The 25,168-nt window shown below is 36.5% G+C and overlaps 1 protein-coding gene across 1 annotated transcript in view; it reads right to left on the minus strand.

Moving 5' to 3' along the window:
• Window positions 1-319: 319 nt before the first annotated feature.
• LOC135693682 (uncharacterized) overlaps window positions 320-25,168 on the minus strand; it is a 42,136-nt gene continuing 17,287 nt past the window's right edge. The window contains exons 6-35 of the mRNA XM_065212223.2: window positions 23,734-23,883; window positions 23,119-23,189; window positions 22,594-22,648; window positions 22,393-22,490; window positions 21,957-22,054; window positions 21,403-21,469; window positions 20,865-20,985; window positions 20,374-20,634; window positions 19,615-19,917; window positions 18,307-19,005; window positions 17,808-17,998; window positions 17,058-17,114; window positions 16,244-16,402; window positions 15,251-15,321; window positions 14,103-14,151; window positions 12,499-12,578; window positions 12,160-12,219; window positions 11,741-11,819; window positions 9,886-9,971; window positions 9,624-9,700; window positions 9,059-9,145; window positions 8,338-8,456; window positions 7,424-7,468; window positions 4,704-6,828; window positions 4,453-4,545; window positions 3,914-3,957; window positions 3,749-3,794; window positions 3,234-3,290; window positions 2,496-2,880; window positions 320-1,551 (exon numbers count right to left, since the gene is read on the minus strand). Coding sequence (XP_065068295.2) covers window positions 1,521-1,551; window positions 2,496-2,880; window positions 3,234-3,290; window positions 3,749-3,794; window positions 3,914-3,957; window positions 4,453-4,545; window positions 4,704-6,828; window positions 7,424-7,468; window positions 8,338-8,456; window positions 9,059-9,145; window positions 9,624-9,700; window positions 9,886-9,971; window positions 11,741-11,819; window positions 12,160-12,219; window positions 12,499-12,578; window positions 14,103-14,151; window positions 15,251-15,321; window positions 16,244-16,402; window positions 17,058-17,114; window positions 17,808-17,998; window positions 18,307-19,005; window positions 19,615-19,917; window positions 20,374-20,634; window positions 20,865-20,985; window positions 21,403-21,469; window positions 21,957-22,054; window positions 22,393-22,490; window positions 22,594-22,648; window positions 23,119-23,189; window positions 23,734-23,883 — 5,864 coding nt within the window. The 3' untranslated portion in view covers window positions 320-1,520. The remainder of the gene's footprint in view (window positions 1,552-2,495; window positions 2,881-3,233; window positions 3,291-3,748; window positions 3,795-3,913; window positions 3,958-4,452; window positions 4,546-4,703; window positions 6,829-7,423; window positions 7,469-8,337; window positions 8,457-9,058; window positions 9,146-9,623; window positions 9,701-9,885; window positions 9,972-11,740; window positions 11,820-12,159; window positions 12,220-12,498; window positions 12,579-14,102; window positions 14,152-15,250; window positions 15,322-16,243; window positions 16,403-17,057; window positions 17,115-17,807; window positions 17,999-18,306; window positions 19,006-19,614; window positions 19,918-20,373; window positions 20,635-20,864; window positions 20,986-21,402; window positions 21,470-21,956; window positions 22,055-22,392; window positions 22,491-22,593; window positions 22,649-23,118; window positions 23,190-23,733; window positions 23,884-25,168) is intronic.

The following is a 25,168-nucleotide window of genomic DNA, read 5'->3' on the forward strand; positions in this document are numbered from 1 at the left end:
AACTGCTTTGTGCAAACCTGAATCCCCCTCGCCAAAAATTGTAAAAAAGTCGAATAACTTCGTCAAACGTGGTCCAATTTATTTTTTGAAAACACCAAAAGAAAGGGAATAATCTTCTGCATCCTGTGGTGTAACCCATTTTACCATCAAGCTTATACTTTCGCCAAAATTGTAACTTTTAGCTGAAACACTGGCTATTCAATCTGAGACAAAAGGCTCTCTTTGTGTAAACGGAGGAATGTTGGAGCCGACTGACAGAAAATGTCGATTATCATCGCTAAGAAAAGCAGGAAAAATACACAGAAAATACGATGAAATGTTCATGCTTCAGTCTTTTATCATACGCTAGGACAATTAAATCGACGAAACTAATAAGCTAGAAAAAATTAGTTAATGCGCAAATGGGCAAGACAAAGACTTCTCACTTTATACAAAAGAAATTCAATGGCAGATTTCTAAGGCTGCTACTATTTCTATGGGCTGCTTTGAGAGGATTCACCCCTAGCTTAAAGAAGCATTGGTAGTTAGTCACTCGCAGAACGGAACTTAAAGGGGTTTCCTCTTGTTTGCTAAAACATTGATAGGCAAATTAGTTAAGGGGTTTGCTTTAAATGGACACCCTTAAACAGTCAGGGCACCAAAGCAAACTTCATACAAGAAAACAGGCAAGAAAAAACTGGGTAGCTGTGTTTTGATTCTTTGGGTCATAATAGGAAGGCACTCGATTGTGGAAAATATTTGAAAGGTGTAGGGAACAAAACAAACAAAACTCAGAGGATAAAAAGGAATTTCAGGTTCTTTTACTTGAGGTGAATCCGCAAGCATGTGTATATATGAAGTCGCATTTGCCACAACTACTGACACTGACATGTGAACTAGGGAGCATTGGGGTACATGCCCCTCCCACCGTTCATAAAAAATATATTTCATTATACAATATCATGATATTTAATACTGTGCTTAATTGACGATCAAATGCCTATAAAAGGGTTCTCAATGATGAAATGGCGAGGTCCTGTTACTTCTTTACTAAAATGGGCATGGCAACAGTGCTCTCAAATTGCTGTGCCCGTCTATTTTTCAAATACTTACTTTATTTCTGCTTTCAAAACACGAACATTCTTAATTAGACAAAAATCTTTAAAATTTGGAATGTTAATCTGTGAGTAGGCTGCCGAAAATTTTGAGAAAAAGTTTTGATCGTGTATGTGTGTTTTTTAATTATGGTTTATAAATGTACCGAATTACCTAAGTATAATTTGTCATACAACACACGGGATCTCTTAAAATCCTTGGCCAAAAAAGCCAGTGACCAAAAACATGATTTATAAGCTAATCCTTTTATAAGCAACGACCATTAAACACAAACTCGTCAAAAGAAATATTGGAGAATATATAAAACAAAAGCAATTATCATGGAAGCGAAGTAGATTTAGAAAACAATTGTCTGTCTGTTCCTAACTTCATGTCATTTTCGTCTACTCCATGCACTTAAAAATTACACCATCATTCCTTGCTTCTCACCTCCATGCTGAGAATGATGACCCTTGGCTGCAACGGAAAAGCAGCGTAAAAATTGGGAGTATGAATAAAATTAAAGAATTCAACAGCTTGTGTTAACGCTAGGAGTTTAAACAAAGATTAGTAGAAATCTCGAGCTACCCCCTAACTACATGTCTAATGGAAATTCAACATTCTACAGAAAGAATTTATTAATGGCCTGGCACCTGAGATGTAAGGTATGTGTCCAAGTTTGACAAGTCAGGAGAAAGTGAAAGGTCAGAGCACATGGTTGATGACTGCGAAGAAGGTCAGTCGGAACAAAAATATTTCGATCATCACATTCAACACACCCTACTTTCAGACGTTTTCACGATTTTGGCTTACTAGCCGGAGGAAGGATTGAAATTTCTCTCGATTCTGAAGTTAGAATTGGCGAGTGCTGTGGGGGCGAAGGAAGGCAGAGATTTTAACAAATCTGATTTGTATGTGGGCTTACTGAAAGAGTTGGGATTTAGCCGAATATTGAAGGTTTTGCGATTCCCTTACGGCACAGAATTATCTCTAAGCTCCACAGAAACAGTGCAAAAATTTGAAAGAAGAGTTCCTTTACCCACTGTGACAGAAAAGCACCTTGGATTTTCTTTTCGAAGGATCAAGGACTTTGCCAGAATGAAACGGTAATACTTTAAAAGAAATCAAGCAAAAACAATCTTGATAATGAAAGAAAATACTTACAAATTAAAGGAAAAGGTTAAATAAATGAAGGCTGGAAAAAAGGTTTTAAGCCTGGTAAATCAATAGCAGAGCTTCAGTCGTCTCCTGATTTTTGCACAATTTATTGTTTTTATTTTAGAAAAGGGTGAACAACAGAAAGGAACGTTGGCATTCCTCATAGTTGAGAGAGGATGTGTAGTGCCCGTGCTCCCTAAAGGGCGTTACGTTGAAGATCCTGTACATGACAACTCAAGATGCTTGAAAAAGGAAGTACTCACGGACTGCTTGACTGCCCGAACACAGGTCCTGGCTGCCCAAAAGAGCTTGACTGGTTTAGATTTCCAAATGAAGGCTGGTTTTGGTTGGAAGAAAGACTTCCAAAGGATGGTTGGTTTTGGTTTGCTGTCACGCCTCCAAATGCTGAATTTCCGGCTTGTGAGCTTAACTGGCCAAATAATGGACTGGACTGTTGGGCCAAAGATCCAAAACCGGACTGCTGGCCAAACATACTTGTGTTTGAGCCAAAAACTGCACCTGAAGAGGCAGGTGTGCCAAAAGAACCAGGTGAAGTTGAACCGAACGTTGGGGCACCACCAAATGCTGGTGTACTTCCAAATGATGGCGCTCCACCAAAAACAGCAGAGCTTCCAAATCCAGAAGAGGCTGCAAAAAGGAAGACATATCACAGCAAGGGCTAAGACGCTATACCTATAACTAGAAGTGCAAACTCGTGAGGCTAAGAGCCCGATGACGTCAACAATAAAAGTTATCAAGTTATTAGACGATTTTGGGATGACCTATAATGTGACAGGGTTTTCTGAAATTTCTAGCTTACAACAATCATCGATGTTTATATTTCTGCTGCAATATTCCAATATTTAGTAGAAACTTTGATTTTAAAAACTGTTGCGCAACGCTCAAAGTGTTTAAAGAAATAAAATTAAAAACTTTCAAAGAGAAAAGAACTTCCACTTTGAAGTTAGTTTGACTATAAGCTTAGAGTGTTTAGTAGGTACCTGTTGATGCTGAAGTAGAACCAAAAGATGGTGCTCCAAGGAAACCCGCTCCAAAACCTGCAAAATGTTTGGCATTGTGACGAAAGCATTTATTCCACATCATTGTATCTGCATCAGATCTGCACCTTATTTCTACTCAGTTTTATCAATACACACGAATACAAACACTGCTGATCCACAATCTCGAAATAGAAAACAACACATTTCAAGCTTGCTATCAATAAAATAAAATAAAATAAAATAAAATAAAATAAAATAAAATAAAATAAAATAAAATAAATAAAATAAAATAAAATAAAATAAAATAAAATAAAATAAAATAAAACAAAATAAAATAAAATAAATAAAATAAAATAAATAAAATAAAATAAATAAAATAAAATCAAAGATTGTGATAAATCTAAAAAGGCTCAAATGCATGAAGACTGGTACAACTATTTGATCAATGGTTGAATGATTATAAACAGGTATGATCAATATTTTTGAATTTATGATAATCATCCAAGAAATTTCACCTTTGGAGAATGTTCCTCTTGTTGGCGAAGATGACGTTGGTGAGGACTGAAAAAAACAGAGTTGTCTGAAGCTTCCTGTTTTTGATTTCCAATAGCTTATTTCTATGCAAAGGAGTATCTAATCATTCAAAGTAACAAATAAATCTAATTAGAAATGCGACTTACACCAAAGCTAGTCCCTCCTGACGATGCACCAAATAAACTTGGACCTAGAACAACAAAGTGACATATACAGTAACAGAAAAGTAACAATAAGGTTCATGTAGGCCATACCTCGGCCATTAAGACCATACTTGACCATTGGCAATGCATAGTGTCAAAAAATGTTTGATCAAAGCCATTCTACGTTGCAATTTCATCAAACAACTTCACAAACATGTTAAGGTTAGTCACTAAAGTAAACTAAATACTTTGAAAAAAGCAAACATTTTACGACATACTAAAAGCTTTTTCGTCTGACACTCCTCAGAGCATAAAACGTCAGAATAAGGTTTTTAGTATGTCGTAAAATGTTTGCTTTTTTCAAAGCCATTTTCAAATTCTGTACCGCAAAAAATTGTAAACTAAATACCGTAGTTGAACAAGCAAGCAATATTCAAAAGTGTTAGATTAGTATGATTAAATTTCGAAGGAGCTACAAATAAGCCTCAGACGACGCAGACAGAACTTTAAAAAACAGGAATGGTTTATGTAAAACGCCATACCACTGGATGAGGATGTGGAAGATGGAACAGTGCCAAAGGGGTTCTTGCTCGGATCGTTATTCGGCTTGCCACCTAGCCCTAAACCACCAAAACCTAGGCAAAAAATACATAGTGAAGATCTTTGATTGATTATCACAAACATATCTGGTCAATACAATAAGGAATTCAATCTAAATCTAGCAGGAAAGAAACGTAAATGTACATAGCCGAATTGATTTGTGTTAAGCAACCAGTGAAATAAACTTACTAACCTGCACCCCCTGAAAATGGTTGCGACCCAAAAGCAGAATTACTCTGTCCAAATGGTGACTGGCTTGTACTGGAAGTTTGAAAAAGGCTCCCAGAAGTACTGACAGGCTTGGTCCCAAACAGGCCACCACCATTACTTGCAGACGGTGTGCCTCCGAAAATACCACCTGTGCTTGCTTGAGTATTGGTTAGCTTTGACCCGAATAAACCAGTCGACTGTTGTTGTCCAATGGTTGAAGAGCCACTGGAAGTAGACTGAGTGAACAGGCCAGAGGATGAAGTTCCAGTCTGTGCACCAAAAAGCGGTTGTGTTGTGGTCGGTGCGGTTCTGAACAGACCAGTTGAAGAGCTGCTGCCAAACAAAGATGACGATGTTACTGATGTTGAAGACTGCGCACTAAAAAGTTTTGGTGGATCTCCTTGTTCTTTGCTTTGTACACTGCCACCTGATGATGTAAATGGCGACTGTGTACCGAATGCTGGGGCACTAGAGCCTGTTATAGCTCCAAATGCACTAGGTTTACTTTCAGTCGTCTTTGCTCCTAAAGCTGGGAATAAGGAAGACTGGCCCCCGAAAATCGAGGAGGAAGTTGAAAAAGGTGCTGATGAAGGGGCGGTGCTCAAAGAAGGAGTGACATTGGTCGTTTCTGGCTCTTTTGGGATCTCTGCTGGCTTGCCACTCAGTCCTAGAAAAGACTGACTACCAAAAGCTGGTATTGAGGAAGAGGCTGCGCTCCTTGCAGTGAAGAGGCTGGTTGTTGTTGAAGGCAATGATGATGATGATGATGTTGTTGTTGCAGCTGTGGTTGCAAAGAGAGCAGTGGAAGTTGTGGCTTTAGGAACATCCGCTTTATCAACTGAGGATTGAGTTGCAAATAGTGACGAAGACAAAGTCTGTGTGCCCACAATGGAAGAGGCAATCGACGGTTTTGAGGGAGGCAAATTTATCGAAGACTTTATTGCCGTGCTTTCAGAGGCTTGAGGAAGTAGGGCTTTAAAGTCTGCAGTCACCGGAGTGGCGCTTTTTGCTTCCGATGCAGCACTTTGATTTGGTTGGGTCGTTTTGGAAGCAGGTTGGAATTTGCTTGTAAATAGCGTGCTAGCAGCAGAGGGTGTAGCTGCAGAAGGAAGACTGGAAAAGACGGGCTTCGGAAGACCGAAAAGAGGCGTGGATGCACTTCCAATGGCAAATGTATCTTGGCTTGTTGTGACAGTGACAATAGATGTAGTCTTCGCAAACATGCCTGAAGATATGGATGCAGGACTGCCGCTGGAAACTTCTTTGCTTGCTGCAATTGGCACAGCTGTTTCCCTAGTCAAAACAGCTTGACTATCCGTTGACTTTTGCAAACAAGATAGTGAAAAACTGCCATCTTTATCGTTCGAAGCTGCTTCACCCAAAACAACTTTAGACACCGGGACTGTTTTTGAAAGTTCCATCTGTAAGGCAGCGGAACCGCCTCCTTGTGAACCAGGACTTTCCTTAAAACTGGGCATAGCTGATGTTGCACTCTTGATAAATGATGTGCCACTTGCCTGTGAAGGTTTGACAGAGCTTCCGGTAAACAATTGAAACGGTTGGGCATACATATTGGCTGAGTCCTGGGAACTGGATTGTGAAATAGAGCTAACAGTTGTCGCATTAGATGCAGTTATTTTCTGAACAGGCATGGAGGCTGACTGGCTTCCTGTAGATGCAGTGATACCAAAAGTTTTGCTTGCGCTGGAAGTATCAACTTCGAAATTCTTTACCCCTTCAGGCTTTGGTTTCATATCCGATGACTTAACAATAGGAATACTGTGGCTTGAAGTCTGCTGTGGAATATGAGATTGCTGCGACACCTTAACAGCTTCACTTTGCTTGTCACTGACCTTAAAAGACTGCTGACTCCCAAATACTGTCTTTTCAGTAACCTTTGCAGCGTTACCAAGACCTCCAGACAATGAAGTATCTTTGAATCCAGTTGCTGCTTGTCCAAGCTGACCACATTTAACAGCTGGCTTCTCCTCAGGCACATTGAATTGCACTTGTGACGTAGATGAGGTCTGGAAAGGAGTTACCGGCTTTGATGTAAACTGTTGCAGTGATTTTCCGGGCGTGGCCACAACAGAGGGAGTAGCCTTAGCCTTCAAAACAAGAAACACCATTTCTCAACACAGTTAGAAAAGAAAATATGAAGAAAAACGAACATATAACCTTTAAACTTGCCGTTACCCTTTATCTATCAAACTGACATTTTGTCCCAAATTAGCATGAAACAAGAACACATTTATACTGAAAACATGTTTCCTTAATAAAATATAATTATAATGAACCATGACAGTATCTCCACAGGGTACAATAAAAACGATACAATGCAAAAGTTGCTGATATAATATTCCTAAAAAGGTACAAGAAACAATGTTACATTAATCTGAAAAGTAAAGATTAACAAAATTTAAATTTGAGTAAAAGTGATTTAAAATCTAAAAAGTAAGAATTATGGTAGTCTAAGTTTGGGTAAAAAGTAAATTAGAATTTAAAATTAAATTTCCCTTTTATAAACTAAACGAACTATTTTCAATGCGATTCACGAAATTATTATTTTGCTACGGGCAGTAAAAAACATTGAAAGACAAAAAGATATCTAAAAACATTTCAGAACTAAAGATAATTTGGTTCAGGATAAATACAAAATAATGATTTGAATAAAACTCAGAATAATGAATTCAAATCTTAAACCTTTTCTTTTGTGGGTGGTTTTTCAAACGTGGATTCTTTCAAGGTCTAAATAAAAAATTGAAAACTATTCAACAAATTGATGTAGAAATTTGTCATTTATTGAATTATTCATTTTACAGCAATAGCCATTAAAAAAATTTTTATCATAGGAAAGAATGTATCTCGTTTTAATATTACCTAAATCGAAACAAATTTGCATAACAGACGTCGCCTCTCGAATCAACTGTGCAGTCCTTTTATTTATCTGCAAATTCTGAAACTCACTACAAAGCATGGTAAAAAACAGTATCCACCATAAAAAGACGTATTTCAGTTATCACATGATAATCATTCTTTAAGCTGTTTTCAATTAGAAAGACTGGTCTACTGGAAAATTTCTGTTTTCAGTTAGAAAAACTCACTAAGGTTTTATGAGAGTGAAAAAGGGGCGAAGATTGGAGCTTTAGAGGCATGACATACCCTACAGCTGAGAAAGTCTTGCTCACCAAACAAAAATTCTTAAGCTGGTTCGTCAATTTTTTAAAAGGATGACTGAATGATTATTCACAATTACCACAGTTACCCCTAATTACCACAGTTGGTTCAAGAATGTGCTTAAAGACAATGGCAAAGAAAAAAAGATCAACGACTTGAGCAAACTAAGGAAGAGATAAAATAAACAGCAGCAAAATAGACGAATAAAAGTGATAAAAAAAAGACAAAACATTGATACTGTTAAAGACGGAGAAGAAACTTTTATAGAATGCAGTACAGAGGATAAAAAATAAACTTTTCATAGCAAACTTCTAGCAATTTTTATCAATATAACATAAAACACACAAATATGATCATTTTCCAATATGGGACAAAACAGCTTTCAAGAAAACACTGAGAAATAAATTCGCGGGCAGATAATGAGAAAGAAAGCAACTCACGGAGAATTTCCCGTTAACAACCGGTGTTTCGGACGGGAACTTAAATAATTTGCGCTCTGACGCACCAACAGCTGGAGTCGAAGCAGCTTTTGGTCTGCCCGCCAAAGAGATGTCTGATACTATGAAAAATATAAAAAACGATAAGGATCAACAGCATTAAGCATTTACGGCAGTCAAAGAAAAGTTTAAAAAACTATTTCAAAGTCTGAAATAAGCCTTTCAAAGTCTTTTGATTTGGGGTTTGAAATAAGGGAAGTGAAAATGAGATTGAAAGAAGCATGTAAAATTTTTTAAATTCAGAAGTACTACAAAAACATTAAGATCGTAAGTAGCGGAAACCTATAACACCTCTGTCCGTGTAAGATTTTGGAAATGTGATGGATAAAGAGGTGCTACAGAGCATCATAAATGAAAAAGGTACTGCAATTTGAAATGGGAGTTTAGAGCAGACCTTTCTTCTAGTTCTGGGGGAGGCAAGATAATCCGAATAAGACGAAACCAGAAACCAGATCAGGAAACGTAAAGAGATGCAACATTGCACGCATTAAGGAACTGTTAGAACCCAGTAAGAGTGGCTGACCTTTGAGAGAAAGAATAAAAAAGGGACAATGAATTAAATGGAAACTAACGGGGATATGAAAGGAATTCTATGACAAGAGATATGGAAGCTGTAATACCATATCAAGGTTTAAAAAAAATTCCAGTCTGAGCAACTGCATACCTTGGTAATTAACTTTTCTTCTTGGAGGTGATTGCTTCTTTGATAAGAAAGACTTGAAATGCGATTGTTTCATTGGGGAAAAGTGCACTACGAAAAAATGCGCCAATGATTGATATAGGAAGAGAAATATTTGTCTAGAGATTTGCATCCCTTGTGAATAAAAAAATTGAACTCATTTTGAAGTTAGAGCAAACCAGTTGCCAATTGTCACACAGACCCCACAGACGATTGCTGTCACACAGTCAACTACCAAAAGGAAGGTCAATGAAAATAAAATAAACAAAGGTCCAACATTGAAACCCTACTTCGACCCTTTTCTGAATAGGGTTTTCAGACCTGGGGAAATTGTCTGAAGGAAATTTTAATAGTCTCTGCTGTCACTGGAACATTATAGGGCTGAAACACACCATTATAAACGAGGACAAGGCAAAAGTCAAATAAAAGATTCCATAAAGAAAATTATCTCTACATTAAAATCGACTTTCTGGTACGTTGAGTATCGTCTTTGGGATTTCGACAAATTCTAAAATGCAACTAAGTGTCTGTAATAAAAACAAAGGGTCACCTTTGCTCTCTGGCATCAGTTTTTCCTCATTTATCTTGACTGTAAGATCAATCTCGCCGTCCTCAAGTTTAGTGTTGCTGCAAAAAGAAATGTTTACTTGAATTTACTTGAGAGTAGATTTAGATTTTGTCAAAAATTTCATATAGCTTGAGAAAGGCAAATAACATATGAGAGTAGAATGGTTGGACATTTTTAAAAATTCATTTCTTATAAAAATTAATGAAATAAATGTGTAACAGCTTTATGGAGTCCAGAAACATACCTGATAAAGCTTTGTCTGTCTCCAAAAGGCTTTGAAATTAACTGGTCTTTCTCTGCTTGTAAGGTGATATTCTCAACCCTGTCAGCCTATGAAAACACCCTTAGAACTGTAAAAGCCCCTTCTTATAAAGAGTGAATCATTAAAATTTGTCAAATGTCTAGATTACGGAGACGGTGAAAAAATCAAAGCCGGTGAATTTTTGGTGGATATTTTTTGGAAAACGTACCCGTTAGAGATCATTTCATGCTCAAATGCATTTAACTAACCAATAAAAAATGGTTCGAGCCTCTTTTTAGGACACGTGACAACGACTACAAAACAGAACTCAACGCCATCAAAACATCAAGTATTTGCAAAAATTACCTTGATTGGGTACGTCTTTTAACATTCCAAACAAAGATATTTACAAACAGTTTCGGGAAGTGGCAAAAACGGACAAAGCATAAGGTCCTAGTTTAAAGGGATGATGCTGTTCCAAACATCAAAAAGGTGACAAACAGGAGACGAATTTAGGAGGAACGTGTGCGGAGGAGGTCAGAGGAGGTCAGAGGAGGAAAGGCATCGAGGAAAGAAAAGCTGAAGGTGGTAAAAAAGGAAGAGTTCAGAGGGTTTTGGACAAATAGGCTTGAGACTTGAGACCAATCAGTCTGACAGACATTTACAAGCATTGCAAGAATCCAAAATTAAGAAGAAAGAAGAAGAAGGGGAAGAAGAGGAATAATAGAAAGATTAAAGGGAAGAAGAGAAAAAATAATGGATTCGAGAAAAGAAAGAATGAGAAAGAAAAGAACTTGTAGAAGAAAATAACATTAAAAAGTAGACGCAGAAAAGGAAGAAGATAGAGGAAGGAGAGGATGAAGTGGACGAAGAAAGGTAAAAAAGGAAGTAAAAAAAAGAAGAAGAGGGAAAGGGATTCAAAAAACGAGTGAGTAAAAATGTGAAAAAGAAGAAGAGGATAATAAAGTGGATAGGAAAGGGAGAAAAAGGTAAAAAAGTGATGAAATATGGAAAGGAAAAGAAACTGAAAGAAATAAAGGAAAAGGAGAGGAAGAAAAAGGAAGAGGTAGAAGAGGTAGAAAAGAAGAAGAGGAAGGAAAGAAGCAGAGGAAAAAGAGGAAGAGAAAAAAGAGGAAGAAAAGAGGAAAAAGAGGAAGAGGAAGAAAAGAGGGAGAGAAAAAAGAGAAAGAGGAAAAAGAGAACGAGGAAAAAGAGAAAAAAGAAAAAGAGGAAGAAAAAGGAAGAGAAAGAAAAGAGGAAGAGGAAGAAAAGAGAAGGAGGAAAAAGAGGAAGGGAAGAGAGAGGAAGAGGAAAAAGAAGAGGAGGAAAAAGAGAAAGAGGAAAAAGAGAACGAGGAAAAAGAGAAAGAGAAAGAAAAGAGGAAGAAAAAGGAAGAGAAAGAGGAGAAAGAGGAAGAGAAGAGAGAGGAAGAGGAAAAAGAAGAGGAGGAAAAAGAAAAAGAAAAGAGGAAAAAGAAGAAGAGGAAGAAGAGGAAGAAAAGGAAGGAAAGGAAAGCAGTAGAAGAATAGTGTACATCAGAAAGTTATAATTTTGTGTGATCTGTCAATCTTGTAGATGCTTGAAAACTGGAGAATTTTGGAGATCTCAACAACTTTTTAATTATTCAAAGCTTAAGCCGATTAACCACGAAGATAAAGCTGCCACTATCTGAATTCTGAACCGATTTTTTGAAATTCTAATATAATTGTCACCTTTCAAAATACGTATTGAAATTTAGAACACCAGGTTTAATTTTTAGCAGCGAAGACATGTGATGTTAAAATTGCTGAATATGATCCAGAGATTATGTTTAGCTCATGTTTAATTGAAAATAAGAAACTAGACCATGTCTACTTACAAGATTGTTTATAATCTTCTCAATTGATTCCATTGCTATATATATGCTGTGGGCTCCATTTGATTTCAGACCTTTTGACCTACCAATGTAAAATATTGTATGATAGTATCAATTACATTATAGTCCGTATATTTTAGTTAACATCCCAGGGGCTTCGGCCACAGGAGAAAATATGGTTACAATAAATTTTTTTTCGCAAAGAGGCGCTAATTTAGGGGGAGGATCTTCCAATGCGTGTTTATATTTTATGACTGTTTTATCCTCATTCTGAGTGTCTTGAGAGAGCTTCAAAAGCTTCCAATAGTTATCTTGATTTGTTTTTATTATAATAAGGTAAGGTATAAATTCTTACTTTTCCTGGATGAGTATAGAAAATAATTGAAAAATGCTTTAAAGACCCAAAGGTCAACAAATGTCACCTTCGATCAGTGGTCATCTTGGCTTGCTCCCACTCTGCATCTAAAGAATCATTCGCCTCACTGGAAAACATTGAATAAATCAAACATTGGGAGAACTGAATATTAACCCTTTTTTAAATTATCTTAAGAGGTCATTTAAGAAGCTAGAGAACGCCTGTTGTCAAGGAAATCAAAAACTTTCTTCAAGAAATTTTTAAGAAATTTTCATCAGTGCTACGCTTCGGTATCATTATTCATGATCTTTACAACCAATGTGGTTACAAAAATTAGACCAGCAGATAATAATAAAAAAGCCTCTGAAATTTCAAAATCTTAGATACCCTTCAAATAGTGGCTTACCTGATGAGTGTAGTGAGGAAACTTAGTTGGCTTCTTAGCTCCTTTCTCTGGCGTGCAGCAACAGGATCAAGAGATCGAGTCTAGGGTGGAGTAAATATATTTAGCTTTGCTTACTAATAGGCCAAGTAAACTTATTTTCTCCTAAGCTGACAGAAGCAGCTTCTACTAATCAGTTGACCATTCTGAGAAATCCATTGACATAACTTCCATTAAATAAAACACATTGAATTTAAAGAGGTTTGGTTTGTTCAATTATCCGTGGATTGCATGCGACGAGGTAAACAGCGATGGTATTTTGGGAGTATATTTGGCTGTAAACCGATTCACTGGGGTTGATTGTACTTTGTCATTTTGTTGAGCTAGCCCTGGCAAACTTACTAAATATCACAAGGACTATTTTCGTGAGAAAAAAACAATCGGTGCCCTATTAAAAAAAGAAAACAAAAATGTAGCAATTTTGCCACTATCTACAGCTTAAAGCACAATATTGCTAATGTTTTTGTTTTTATTACTTAAATAGACATAAAATAAAATCGATAGTTATATATAGATAATCGACCTTAAGACAATCTGTTTTATAATCTGAGAACTCAATGTCCAGATCACTATCATTCAAAAGTGCTGGTAGCGGGGAGGAAGGGAAGCTTAAGAGCCGCATGGCTAGGAGCCTTGGAGCTTCATAAATTCAACTTTTTGCTAATCCTCAAAATTTGTACGGAATAAATGCTAGAAAAGTTGTATCATCCATAAAAACAGCTCTGTCAATATAGACAGCTGAGACCCATTTTACACAAATACGATCTATAGAAAGAATAATTCAATCAAGAGTCACTGATATTAAAAAAATTGATTTGCACAGTTCGCATTCAGATGTTAAAAAATTAAACCAAAATTAATCAGCCATAGCACAGCAAATTAATTCAGGTTCAGAAAACAATGCATCTTTTTCCATCTGCGACTCAAGAGATTTACCCATTTTGAAAGTGATGAAAAAGATCACTTGAAAGATTATTTGTATTCATATTTATTCAATGTCAATGTTAGCTGAGGAAAAATATTGACATAACAGAAAAACGTCCTTAAAAGAAGGGTGTGTAAAAGAAAAACAAGTCTGGAAATAAAGGCAATTGTCAAGTCATAAGTACTTGTGAGTACGGCATACAGAAATGGGCAGTCAAAGAACTGTTGAATAACACACAAAATCCAAAACTTAGCAAAATAGAAGAGTTTGATTACTTTTACAGCAAAAGTAACATTTTGCTGAAGTTCAAAAATAGCAAAAATGGCTTTAACTTCAAACCAACACAATGAAAAAATAATTACCAGTCTTAATTGGTGATTGCAATGAAATATTACTCGGAATCTCTTTTTGGAAAAAAAACGTAATGCTAATAACATATTAACTAGCGAATTACTAAATACTCATTATTATTAAATTTCTAGCTGGAACTGCAAGGCCTAGTGCCGTAATTAGATAATTTTGATTGGGGGAAGTGGCACGAATAATAGGAATGTAATATATAGTCTATCATATCGAAATTATTGTTGGAAAGGCACGAGCCTCTTTGCCCCTAGTATTTACGGACCTGATAAAGAACAAATACCTTGAGTAGGTTGTTATATCTTTTATCATGCATAGTGGTTTGTAGAAACCTAAGTGAATAAAAAACGAATTATCAAACATGAGCAAAAATTACAAAAATTTTAACATGACGAAAAAACCAACACCAGCTTCGATGCCATTATTCGGCGTAATAATAAAACAGCCCTCATTTGCTATCTATAAGATCATATTTAGACACTCCTGCAAAGCAGAAATGACTGAACGAATTATTTATAGCCATTGGAATCAAACCAAACTACTGGCAGTCACTGTATGGAGCTTTTTATTGAAGTCCACCTTTTTGGAAACAGATTCCAACAACTAATAATAATTTGAAGATGGCGAAAACATATTCATGTCATCCATCATACCAATTCACGCGCCGGATTTTGTACCATCTTTAAGTTTTGGGGTACCAACAAGTTATTTGAATAAGAATAACGAATAAAACATACAGAAGTTGCGGAATCTCAGCGAATTAAAAAGCATCAAATACACTTGAAACTGAATGTCAAAAAGAAATTCACGATGCATAAGGAAGGATCAATGTATAAGCTTCGATGTGTAGATAACAACGGTTCTTAGCTGCAGAAAACGTCGATAATTGGTCGTACGTTAACGATAGTATACATAAAAATAGGTCTATTGTATAGTCCAACCAATGGGAATTTAAAATGGTCACCGAAATGCGCCTGGATGTAGAGCTTCTAATGCGATCATCAAGCAGGGGTACAGTTCTGCATATACGGCATTGATTAGAGCATTACATAACAGACCAGTAAGCAGTAATCTTAACTAATAATATCACAATGAAAGAATGCATAAATGATATACCTTTCAAATCATCCTAGCCAAATAAATGTTATCTCTCTACATATAGGTAGAATGCCTGCCAAAAATCTTTGGGACACCTTGAGATTATCATGAATGAGCGAGTCTTGTCATATTTCCATCTCAAAGGGAGGGTGTTAACCCCAATCTCCAACATACAATGTTGGTTCGCTAGCTTAAACCCTAAAATGCATATTTGCGTGACACAACATGGTGAAAGAGGGAGGGGGGAAATTGTGGTTTTTCCATAGCAGAAATAACAGCATGTTTTCCAAGACTTTTGGCAGGCATTGTACTTGGCAGAGAAGAGGGCCGTACCTTGCCTGTTCAAGATTATCAAACTGATTGAGCATCTTGTTCTTTTGCTGCGAAAACTCATTACGATGTTCCTGAGAGTAAAGATCACATTATAATTTGCGGCATGGCTCATCATCGAAGCAGTAAAGAAGAGGCTCACTTGATTCATAATGCTGGAGTTTACAAGGGACAGTGGGAGTTGGTTTTTTGAATATTTTCGACAGATTTGGCTCTTTAACGGGCTATAGCCCCCTGCCCCCAATTAGAATCGATATTTGGGCAAAGAAATGCATCTGAATGCAAAGGTTGCATTTCATATTCCAACTGCTAATGTTCTACAACAGTGCACAAAATGCAGGACAGTAGGAAACGACAATACTCTAAGGTCCTTAATAGAAGGGGGGGGACGCTTATTAGTTTTTTTATTTTTTTCTGACCCCCCCCCGGAGCTTATTGGACCCCCCCCCCGTTTATTAATTTTTATATGCAGTCAATCTATCCCTTATTTCATTTGTCCTTTGATCTTGCAGGTGTGAAATTTCTGCAAACTTTCTCTTAAATGAAGAGGTTGCATTGTACAAAGTTTTAACATAGAAAAGTAGTGACATCCTAAAAAGATTTACATAGGCCTGACTGATGTACACAATGATAATTAGCCTGCTCATTTTAGTAATACAACAATGCATCATTACATGGTGATAATTGCCATTTTGCTATCGATTGTATTCAGAAGAAAATCTTCTTTAACCCCTAAAAAGAATCATCACGTTATTTTTCAGATTTTTCACATTTCTGACTCCCCCCACTTACTAGGACACCCCCCCCCCCCCCGCTTATTTATTTTTTGAAAAGTTTCTGACCCCCCTAACTATCAAGACCCCCCTTCTATTAAGGACCTTAAAGTACCTAACAACACATGCTAGTACCTGTGTTTGATGGCAGACAGGGATCTACTATCTACAGCCAGATGAACAGAATATGAAGATAGAAGCACACGTATATAATCCTACTGACCTCGTGACATGTCTTTAAATCAACGACAGATTGCCTGAGAGACTCCGTCTCGCTTTTCAAGGCCCTTACATCTTTGCCTAGGCCAATTTCTTTATAGAGCTCTTTGCAATCAGACATTTCTTCTTTGAAGCTCTTGAGCTCTCCAGCAAACACGTTGATCTAAAGTTGACGAAATGATGGTAAAGTTGAGACAGTTGATTGACAAAGTGGCTACTTACAAAAGCCAATGCCAAGGTGTGCAGCGATAGCGCATGTTTGTAAAACTGGTTAAAAATTTTGACCAGTTAATATCACTCTGGTGATTGCAAAATATAAAAATAGTTTTATAGACATCGGCATGAATGTTTTTCGTAGGATAAGGAAAGTTTTATAATAGACAACATTACAGTGTTTGCCTTGATATATTATCCAACAATAACGCCTGAAGACTGGGTAGTTTGGCGAATGCAATTGTCAATTGACCCTGTGAAGACTAATCAAATTGCAGATCTCCTATCAGATCGAAAATAGTCAAACAAAAATTGGAAACTTATAGCTGCATCCATTGCCAGTAAAGCGAATTTGAAAGATATTTACATCTATGATCAAATAGCTTCAGGTATATTCACATAATAAAAAAGTCTGCCAGAATGAGCTTTCAATTTTTCGCTGTCTAAATTCCAAAACAGTTATTTGGCCAAAAAGAGATCATATAAACTGCAACTTTTGAAAACCTTTTTCTGCAACTACGAAAAATGCCATAAGGAGCACTCTTAAGTTATTTAAATAAAGCAAATTTTTAATTTCAAATGAAATATGGGAATATAATTATTACCTCTTCCTTGATTTTCGTATTGATGTCCGTTCCAAGCTGTTCTGTCATTTCCTCAATCTACGAAGGAGATGATCAGCTGAATTAATGATAACAATTCATTGTCAACAATTCATTTCACTTTAAAGTGTAAACCAAAAAATAATTTTCTGTATATGAGAAAGAAATTCAGTTTGATTCATTGCAGTGCATTACAAGGAAGCAAAGTGCAGTAACTAAGTGAAATGGACGGATGCAATTTTTACATGGTGAACTGGAAATGGAGCAAAGTGCTGGAATGTCATTCCTGTAGATAAAAAAAGGTCACCATCTGTTTATGTCTGTCGTCTTAAACTCAAAACCTACTTTTTTGATAAGAATTATTAAAAGTATAGACAGCTTACAATTTACCCATAGTTTCTAAAAATATTATCTGAAAAGGGGGTGCTCCTCGATTCGCTTTGCTATTGAGAGAGTTCCTCCTTAAGAATTCCCCTTCATACAAATTCTCTAGTGTCGTGTATCTTTCTTTAATTTTGTGTGTATTGTCTTATGTAGTTAATCAAATTGTAGTAAAGTATGTTTAATTTTAGAGTCTTTGTATGTAGGTGAATTTAAAATGAAATTAACTGAACTGAAATGATACTATTGGAACACATTTCATCAAGTATGGTATTATGGAACCAATGGTATCATAGATATCGAATTCACAATACTGGCTGTAATTGATGCAACGTTTTCTCTAACTTAGTGCAGTCTATCAAGCTTTCATACTTTTGCAGACTCATCATCCCCTAGGTTCTCCTTTGGAACTGCCACTGTCTCAGTTGATGTTGTTTCTTGGGCTCCTGTGAAGTTCATGCTGGCATTCGTCTGGGGTTCGGGAGTCACTTTGCCAGCATCTTCAAAAGACTGAAGTAATCTACTTTCAGGAGGAATAATGCCAGATGGAGTCGGTCTTTGACCTAAAAAGCCATACAGAAAAAGGACATGGACTACTATTTGACTTTCGATATAATTCGATAATAATTTGCAACATAATTTTAAAGTGCTGATTGATCTCTTTTGTGACACACATAAGAAATCTAATTAAAAAGTATACTAAAACGCTACTAGATTCAAAGTGACAAAAAAGTAATGATTTATTCCCATAATATACCTTTAAGAAACATTTATAGATAAATTTATTGTGAAACATGTATGGTGTATCATTAACTAAGCAAAATTTAATTGCTTCTAAAATCATCGAGTGTCAAAAACATAAGAGACCAGCCTTGAGCCAGTGTCATCCCTGCTTCTTTAGACTGTATTTGAAGTTTCGCTTGAGTTGTTGGGGATGGTTTGACCAAAGAAACAGTTGACGGTGTAGCTACTGAGGATTGCGGTACAGGCATACTTGCTTCAGATGTTACTGAAGTCTTGGGGAAAGCAAAAGGTTGTGTGGCCCCTGAAAAAGCTAGAGGGCCAGAATGTGTTTCTGAAGCAGCTTGAGGTTGCCTTGGCGAAACGAAGCTGAACGAGGAGGATGGGGTATTGGAGCTGAAAAATGTCGGCTGAGTATTACTTTGTGAAGAAGACATTACGTTTTCTGCTCCAGGCAAAGGTTTGCTGTCCTGGATGGTAGATTTGGGTAAAACAGGAGCCTGGGAAAAGGTAAAAAGCGCTTGTGACACAGGTTGGTTTTGTGTTACAGTTTGAGGTTCTCTTGGTGAAACAAAACTGAATGAAGTAGATGGAGCATTAGAGCTAAAAATGGACGGTTGAGAGCTGGCTTGTGATGAAGATGTCAGTTTATCTGCTCCAAACAGGGGCCTGCTTGCTTCTACTGCTGAAAACTTGGCTGTTTTCCCGTCCAAATCAAAAGCAGGTTTTGATGATGCAGTAAACAAAGAGGCACTTCCTTCACTCTTTGTTGGTGGATCTGTCTTGACATCATTGCCAAACATGCCGACAGGTGGCTTATTTGATGCAGCTACCGAAGAAAAAAGGTATAAGTATTGTTGAAAATCTTTTTTTCTGCGTATGGATCAAGACTGACAAATCTTTGATGAAAACATTGAGGTTTTTAACTTATTAATCTGAAAAAGCTAATTGTTCCGCCTTCTTAACGCAAAAAATACTTTAAAAATGCCATCAGGAAATAGAGCAAATTTATTGCAAAATATTCTGCCCTTACCTTGACCAAACATAAGCAAGGATGAAACAACTGCTGGAACTTACATAAATATTAATGATCGCAGTCTTAAATCGGAAGATACCTGGATAGAAGCTTACGAAACTACTGACAGATGGTATAAAAACCCAAAAACAAACGAACTGGTAACCTTCGCATGGCCATAAGAAAAATCATAGGCATCTAGTGTGGTTTGTAGATATTCAGTGTGGTCTAAAAATACTCATAAAATTTCCATACAACAAGATTAATTTATGCTTTAATCAAAGAAGACATATGCACCAGCATGTTTTCAATGCTTCTACATCGGTACGTTAACTAATTTTGAAATGTGTAAGATTTTGTAAAATGGCTGAATAACCATGCTGGCAAAAAAGATAAAGACAAAAAATGAGATGGACGACTCACCTGTGGATGAAAACAAGCCACCAGGCTTTGGCACATTTGAAGCTGGCGAGTCAGTTTTGGTGGGTGTGCTGAACAAGTTTTGTCCTCCTGTACCAAAAAGGGATCCTGTTGCAGGCGCTGTAAAAAATCCACCGGGTGTTGGCTGTTGACCGAAACCAGCTGATGTACCAGGAAAAGCTGATGTACCAGGAAAAGCTGATGTACCAGGAAAAGCCGATGTACCAGGAAAAGCTGATGTACCAGGAAAAGCTGGTGTCTGTTGGCTTTTTGAGTCTGCAGCTGGGGCAGGCTTTGTAGCAGAAGCTAAAAATGAAAAATGGCTACCACATCAGTGGCTATGAAAAATCTTTTCAACAGGCTATTAGAAGAATTCAACATACTAAAGCCACAAAAGAAGATTTTGGAATTTTTTGTTCAGTCTTTTCAACCTTTAGCTATATTCAAAGACATTAGTTCAAAACCAGGACTACATAAAATTCAATATTGTTATCAACAGAAATGGCTCACTACGTCCTCCTATAGCAAAGAACATATATCCTTTATTATTACCAAAATAGTTACTCTGAAGGTCCTCAAATCTGAGATAATTGTAAGGTAGCCAAACACAAATGAATGGTGAATTTGTATGCATGTACACTGCTATCAACTTCTATAACGGCAAGCCCCTAAGATAAAGTGAATGTGCCTATATTTTCAAGTTTCTTTGACCTGACATGAGTCACGGCACATTTAATTGAAATCGAATACTCCACTGCTTACCAGAAGCACCAGTGGATGTCAAACTACCAAACGGCTTTGGCAACGAGCCTTTAACTTCACTGGCACTTGCTTCAACCGGTCTTCTCTCCCCAGATTGGTCATCAGATATTGGTTTATGCACACCGTCTTTGATTAGTGCTGTTTGTCTCATTAATATCTGGTGTTTAACGCCAGGCATTTTGTTAACCATTTGGTATGGGCAGAGAACCCCGTTTGTTGACACCATTAGAAACATCGGAGTTGGCGGCAGTGTTGATTCTCCTAATTGAACAAGAAAATTTAGAAATAACTCCGAAACGTAACATACTAAGTCACACTTTTTATCCGGTACTCCTCGCAGTACAAACGTCCGATAATGAAAAATGGTGAAAATGCTTAACAAAATGATTGTCAAGAGACATAAAATTGACTGATACAAGTAACTATACCAAGGGATGAAGGCTGCAATATGTGTATAAAATTACCCTGCTTAACAGACATAATAGACCTACCCTCCTTAATCACCATAGTTGAATTGAGGTTTATATGCAGACCACATGGAAACGTTTCATCTCCATCTTCTGTCAAAGGCATTTCTGCCCTACCATCATCACTAAGTACCCATCTCATCCACTAGAAAATAGAAACTCGATGAAAAGGATTCGAATTCGATATATAAATAAAAACTTCTTTGATATATAAAAACAATAAAACCTTATAGTGAGGGAAAATGTGAACGAGTGACGAATCCAGCGAAGGACTCAAACCTGTGACCGTTGCTCTACCAACTGAGCCTTACGTAACGTCTTTAAATGCAAGCCTAAAGCTCAGCCGCTCAGCAGTACAAAGTGCGCAGGGAAGCCATCGCAGCATTTATTTCATTGCGCACCAGAACTGCTGTGAGGGAGAGTTTCTAACATCAGAGAGGGCATTGCAGTGACCAAAGCCGGATAGGCTTAAAGGCGAACAAGCGAGTAAAGGAGAAGATTTTAAATAAAAGCACTAATTGCCATTCTAGATATTATAAGATAAGCAAGCAGTAGGGCCTACCTTTTCCCCAACTTTACCAATAACTACCCCTTCAAATGCATTGCTAGCCATTGTGACTAGTAAATTCCTATAAAAACAGAGGAAGCGTTAGGGAGGCTGTACAACTTAATGCACTTCAAAGCACAAAAAATAGGTTAGTTAATCTGTTGACACATCCTAAACAAATGTGTTCAAAAAATCCTAAAGTTTACATAAATTGGTTTTGTCGTTCCCTTGGCATTAGTTTTTAAAGACATATAAAAAGTTAATCATCGATAACAACTTCCTCAGGCGGTTCAACGAAGACTCAGATTGTAAAAAGATGAAAAACAAATCAAGATCTGATGAGTAGCTTATTAAAATAGCCCAGCAAAACAAAAAAAGGGAAATACAGGCCAAACAAATTTTTGTCTGGCTTGCCATTTCTGTCTGGTCCATCCTTTCGGTTTGGCCGCGCCTCATGGTTCCCGCGCCTTGGGTTGCGGGGAGTGGCGGCTCTCAATTTAGCAGAAGACTTTGGGCTGGACTCAAATGAGACAAGTGATATAATTTGTAACAAAAAATTTCATACTGACCATTGTGGAATAGTCTTGATGTAAAACGAAAGTGTTCTTTCTTCATTTAGGCCAAAGTAAACATCCTCCATGTTCGTGTAGGCAATTGGCTCATCTTTCTAAAATTTAGAAGAAACTAGCCTCTGAGGTTACCTGCCTTTTAATTCAGAGGAGCCATTTTTACAGTAGACATTTTGACGCAATGTATAATTTATAAAACATATGAATAAAAGATAAAAGGGATTATATACAAGTTGTCAAAAAACCTTGCAGTCACAATAGTGCTTTAAAAATAAAAAAATTCGCCACGAAACAACAGTTTGCTTTCAACGAAACAAAACAATTAATCTTTTTTTTTAAATTAGTATCATTAGCCCCTGGTGAATCTTAATTGCACGGCTGGTACAATTATACAACAGTTATTGTGAAGCAAAAGTAACAGATTTAAGATACGCACATTGGAAACGATGCAGACAAACTTTGGTGGCTCTTCGTTCTCTGTGTTCGTATAAACAGCTGCAAAGTTATGACTCATGATCCAACAGACTTTGGCGACTAAGAGCAAAGTATATATGTTAATAAAAATAAACGAAAAGAAGGAATGAATGAATTAAACTTTATAAAAATATTAACAACGAAGCAACAAATATAAACCCACCTTTATGACCTCTGACGTCATCAGGGCATGGCAGCTCTTTCTTCACAGTCATTTTCTAGAACAAAATAAAATAAAGTGCTGAAAATACCCTGCAAAATTTTTTAGTACATTCACCTTCAAGTAAATTGAAACTATAGCAAAATAATCACAAGCATCGAGCCCAAAATTGAAGTACTTGATTCCATTTGTTATTCAAAATGCAATTTTACAAATAAGAAATGTTCAAAATTATCATCAACATCATGGATAATGAAATATCAACTTGTGGTGACAATACTAATGTGGCCTAACAGTACCAAGGAGGGCTTACAATTTTCTTTAAATAAAGGCAGTCAGGCCGAAATAGCCCATCGCCAATTTGAATGTGTGCCGATGATATCGATGAGGGCTAATTATATTAAGGTTGACTGATAATTTACTGATGTGATCCTGGAAAAGGATGATCCGCCATTTTCAATGGTGCCATGCCATACCAATGATCGATGACTCAATTAAAAATTGAATATATCAATTTAATCATCAAACCTTGTCATATAAAACAATTGAACCATCATTATGTCCTGCAGCAAAATTTTTTCCTCTTGGGCTCCAGTTGACTACAATAAAGGATATAAGGCATAAAATCTTATATATACAATGAAACAAAATTTTTACTGTCTGACTTCGTACTATAGTGATTCGACACTGCATCTTTTAATAGTGATTTGCATAATGGGGTAGTTTTGGAGCAGGCAACATGGGAACTAAGTGAGAAAACTCCACTGGTACGAAACACAGTTTTCAAGGCTTTTAGCATTAAAAAATGTATTTTAAGTTCAACAACGGACAGTCATTCACAATTAGATTAAAGTAGTTACATATATATTTTCTCAATTATTTGCCTCCAGCATAATCATAATCACAAAGACAAAAACAAGCAAAAAGCAGCAAAAACAAATGGGGCTACGAAAAAAGCAAAGAACCTTTAGTGTGAAAAGAAAAAACGTTTGCCACACTTTTCATGGCAAAGAAACGACATTATCAATTTCTAAAATAGTTCATACTTTCCAGAGCAAAAAGGCAATAGGCCAAATATTTTTCATTAAGGATATACTATTCCAATGCAATGCACTGTGTCAAAGTGAAAGCATTTCAAATCACCTGATGATGACTTTTTAGTTTCTGGAAGAGTGGCAACAATGCATACAGATTGATCTGACAGTTGGATGAACGACACTGAACCGTTGGATAAACAAATTATTGCTAATTTAGGATCCTCTGGGTTCCATTCCAGTTCACGAAGGTATACATCTGGAAAAAAGATCAAGTCACAATCATAAAGGATAAAAAGGGCGGCCAAAAGCAAGGCATGTTTTTTTTTTCTGGGCAAATCATTTGAATCTTCTCAAACGGGTTGTTAACTTTGTTTTAGGTGGAACGACAGCTTTCAAGGGCTTTTTACATGTCCGACAGCTTTCTTCAGTAAAACAAAATGTTCATTTTTACTATCTATTGAAGCAATAAGATCCAAGATCATAATATAATATTGCTTAATTTGTGCTGGTAATTAATATTTGATTTTATCCTAAACCTTTTCTGCATTTTACATAAGAACCAGCAAATTGAGGTTTCGGTTCGCTGTTCTTGATAATTTCGAAAAAATTGTGAATCGATTTTTTTTAATTTGTTCTCAGAAGTATATAAAAGAAATCAAGACATATGATAATTTTATACTGCAAGAAAATATTTTACTGAGCCATTTGCGGTTTATGATGCACGTAGTTTTTTATCAAATTAGCAAAAGACATACCTTGTTACGAAAGATATATCCTTAATAACAATGTACCTACATTCTTATATTTAATACATCGTACATCATTTAATACATTGTACATTCGTACATCAGCCTAAGCTTGTTTTTAATTTGTTCTTATTAATCACAAATTTTAAGGCTGGTATTCTTATAAAATGGTTCTTATAAAAATAAATGTTATTAATGTACAGAAAAGACAAGGTTCATTTTACTCTGATGAAGCCTTAATGTATGCCGGAGCGAAATTCTATTTCACAACACATTGAATTCTCGTCGTCAATTTGCTTTGTTCCTTCCTATGACATTTTGAACTTAACTCGCTGCAAGATTCACAAAATACGGCGGACAGCCAATCCTGTGTGTCTTTCTTTATACATAGGTTTATTATGTACAGCCTAAAAGGAATCTTTTCGATATTTTGTGACGCATAAATAGTCTGATTTGTTGTCCAACTGACTATAAGCGGCACTGATTTGGCAACCTCTACAGTCATGTGCTCGCGTTTCTGATTGGTCTAATTCCACAACTAGGTTTATATACTTCCTAGCGTAGAGTTTTCCATCAATGTTCTGATGGATTAAACTCTGAAGAGTGTCAGACGAAAAGCTTTAATTTACTCAAATTTCGATAAAGAAAAACTACCCGAAAGTAGCAAAAATAAAATTAGTAAATCATCCAGGACAAAACTAAAAAAATCTGACAGGATAAGTAAAAGTTGGACTCTTGAACCTTATTGCACCCTTTATCGACAACAAAGCTAACGATAACAAACTAACATAAAGT

The sequence above is a fragment of the Rhopilema esculentum genome, chromosome 11, assembly GCF_057945365.1.
Source record: "Rhopilema esculentum isolate cy_ngs chromosome 11, ASM5794536v1, whole genome shotgun sequence".
NCBI lineage: Eukaryota > Metazoa > Cnidaria > Scyphozoa > Rhizostomeae > Rhizostomatidae > Rhopilema > Rhopilema esculentum.